The sequence below is a fragment of the Carlito syrichta genome, unplaced genomic scaffold (assembly GCF_000164805.1).
Source record: "Carlito syrichta isolate Samal-C Ts95f unplaced genomic scaffold, Tarsius_syrichta-2.0.1 Scaffold288140, whole genome shotgun sequence".
Lineage (NCBI taxonomy): Eukaryota > Metazoa > Chordata > Mammalia > Primates > Tarsiidae > Carlito > Carlito syrichta.
The window spans coordinates 139967-143363 of record NW_007232236.1 but is presented as its reverse complement, the minus strand read 5'-3'; the positions used below and the strand labels follow the sequence as shown (position 1 = coordinate 143363).

General features: G+C 41.3%; 1 protein-coding gene across 1 annotated transcript in view; it reads right to left on the bottom strand.

Annotated features, from left to right (window-relative positions):
• Positions 1–2223: 2223 nt before the first annotated feature.
• MAGOH (mago homolog, exon junction complex core component) overlaps positions 2224–3397 on the bottom strand; it is an 11845-nt gene continuing 10671 nt past the window's right edge. The window contains exon 4 of the mRNA XM_008053381.2: positions 2224–2464. Coding sequence (XP_008051572.1) covers positions 2365–2464 — 100 coding nt within the window. The 3' untranslated portion in view covers positions 2224–2364. The remainder of the gene's footprint in view (positions 2465–3397) is intronic.

Sequence of the window (3397 nt, the reverse complement as noted above, 5' to 3'; positions counted from 1 at the left end):
GAACCCGCGGGCTCAGGCAATCCACTCACCTCAGCCTCCCAAGGCACGGGATTACAGGCTGAGCCACCAAGCCCGATTGGAGTAACTATTTTTGATGTCTACTTTACCACCAACTTGCCTCATTGCCCCAAATACCCTTATAGCAGGAGGTGCACTGGAGTCAGGAGTCAACGCTGCCCTTGTCCCATAATCTTTTTTTCTCTAGACAGTCTCACTGTCGTCCAAGCCCAAAGGGCAGTGGCCCAATCGTAGCTCACTGCAGCTTCACATTCCTAGGTTCAAGGGATCCTCTCATTTCAGTCTGCAGAGTAGCTGGGACTACAGGCACACCACCACGCCGGAATAATTTTTTTTGTAGAGAAGTGTGGGGGTGAGAGTTCTCACGTGTTTCTCAAGCCAGTCTCGAACTCCGGGCAAGTGATTCTCCTGCCTTGGCCTCTCAGGGTGCTGGGATTACAGATGTGAGCTGCCGGCTTCCCTGTAGTCTCTGAAGGAGGCAAAGCAGTGTGGTGAGAAAAGCACTAATCTAAGAATCAGGATACTTGGGACGTTGTCCCAGGCTGACCTCTCTTTAGAGGTGTGAGTTTGGTTAATTACTTCCCCTCAATGAGGCTTGTCAAGGCCTATTCCTTTTAGCAGGTGCAATCTGTTTAACCAGCAATTTGCCTAAAGCCATGCAGTTTACCAGCAAGAAAAAGTTTCTACAGATCCTCCTGCTGGGAAAATACCCACACTATCTGTACAAACCACTTGGTCTCAGTCCTTAATGACTGTTGGTATTCTGATCTTTTTTTTTTCTTGAGTTGGAGTCTCACTCTGTTGCTCAGACTGGAGTGCAGTGGCAAGGCCCAGCCACCGCTGCCTCCACCTGCTGGGCTCTGGTGATCCCTCTGCCTCAGTCCTCCAAGTAGCTGGAACTACAGATGTGCGCTACCACACCCGGCTTATTTTTTTATTTATTGTAGAGATGGGGTCTTGAACCCGCGGGCTCAGGCAATCCACTCGCCTGGGCCTCCCAAAGTGCTGGGATTACAGGCTGAGCCACCGAGCCCAGCTGGTATTCTGATCTTAAAGTGGACTAATGGAAAGCTTTTCTGAGATCAGGCATTTTATCCCTTATGATACATTAAATCAAAGTATTTTCCCCATACTGAAATAACTACTGCAATATAGGTATTATCTATAAAAGGTGATTTTTAAAACCCTAACCACAATACTATTTTCATACCTAAAAAGTCAACAGTACTTCCATTAAAATTATCAAATAGGCCGGGCGCAGAGGCTCAAGCCTGTAATCCCAGCACTTTGGGAGGCCAGGGCGAGAGGATTGCCTGAACTCAGAGAGACCAGCCTGGGCAACCTGGTGAGACCTCATTTCTACAATAAATTAAAAAGCTCGTCGTGGTAGCGCGTGCCTGTAATTCCAGTTACTTGGAAGGCTGAGGTGGAAGGATGGAAGGATCGTCTGAACCCAGCAGGTCGAGGCTGCGGTGGCTGTGAATGTGCTATTACACTCAACTAAAAAAAAAAAAAAAAAAAAAAATCAAATATCCAGGGTTCAAATATCCTTAATGGTATCAATTTTACAATTCTTGAGTTATGATTCAAATGCAGTCCAAACACTGTATTTATTAAGATGGCTTTTAAATTTCCTTTGTAGGCTCCCACTCCATTCCTATGTTTCTCTTACAATTTACTGAAGAAATCAGGCCATTTGTCCTGGAACTTCCTTTGGATATTGCGGATTGGATTCCCAAAGTATTTTAAAAAACGTTTCTCAGTTGGGTGCATTGGCTCAAGCCTGTAATTCCAGCACTTTGGGAGGCCGAGGTGAGAGGATTGCCTGAGCCCACAGGTTCGAGAACAGCCTGAGCAACTTGGTGAGACCTCATCTCTACAATAAATCAAAAAATTAACCAGGTGTGGTAGTTTGCACCTGTAGTTCTGGCTAATTGGAAGGCTGAGCCGGAAGGATGGCCTGAGGCCAGCAGGTTGAGGCTGCAATGGCCATGAGCATGCCATCACACTCCAGCCTGGGCAACAGAGTGAGACTCCAACTCAAAAAAAAAAACCCAAAAAGTTTCTCTATTCCCTTGTTTCCTATAAAATGGTAGTTATATGTAGAGTTGATTAGATTTGATTTTGAGGTTATATGTCACATAGGGTGTTAGTGTTTTACAAAGTAAGAAGAATTCACTTGTTTAGGTATTTATAAAATAAAAATTGGGTTTTTATCACATATTTATTAAAGACAATCATTTCCAGTTTATAAAAAAATACTTCCCTGATATACACAAAAATTTCCTGAAATGGCAATTAAAAAACAACCACTCTACCCCTCTCATGTCCGCACCAATATTCAATCTAGATTGGTTTAATCTTGAAGTGTAATCCAATAAGACTGAAGACCAAACACTTCAGGTCCTGGACAAGATAATAAAATACTCGTAAGCCTTCTGGATCCCTAAAATGCAAGAGGAAAAAAAAAAGTTAAAAAAGCTGAGAAAAAACTTGCAAGAAAAAAACCCCTTTAGTAACCTCAATTATTTATCTACCAAGGTGTTCACAATAAAGATATTTAAAGCATTAAAACTCTGAACAATCAAGTGTCTGTAAAGAAGGAAAAGGCTATTATTAAAATGGAATTTGAAATTTAAGTATGCTGAGTTTTAAAAATGGGGAAACGTTTACATCACATTATTAAGTAAAAAAAAAAAACCAATTTATTTTTAGGGTTTTGTGTTTGTTTTAAATTGGAAAATACAGTTTATTTAGAAAATAGATTAGAGAAAGAAAGAGAAGAGATTTTTCTTCCCAAGGTAGGAGAGGGGGCCAGAGCTTAAAGACCCACATGGCTGGGCCATGGCTTAACAAAAGCATGGCTAGTGCTTCTTAAAAACAGGCTGGGCATGGTGACTCATGTCTTTAATATGCGAACTTTGGGAGGCTGAGGCTGGAGGATTGCTTGAGCCCATGAATTTGAGACCAGCCTGCCTCTATTAAAAAAAAAAAAAAAAAAGTTACATATATATATATATAAAAAAAGTTACATATATATATAAAAAAAGTTACATATATATATCTCCATTTCCTGTATTTTCTTTCTACAATGAGCAAATATTACTTTCAGAGTTGGAAAACTTTTTAAAAAAGTAGTTCTAAACAGGTCCCAAAGGTTGAGGATTACTATGACATCACTGGCTAAGAACAAGGAGATTGTCCAAAGGAAGACTATTATGCCCAACATTTACTAAAAGTATGCCATATCTAATCCCAAATCTTCAAAATACATGAGCCAAAGAGGCTGCCAAGTTCTAAGGATTCTTTTTTTTTTTTTTGTGTTGGAGTCTCACTCGGTCACCCAGACTGGAGTGCAGTGGCCGCTCCCGGCCACCGC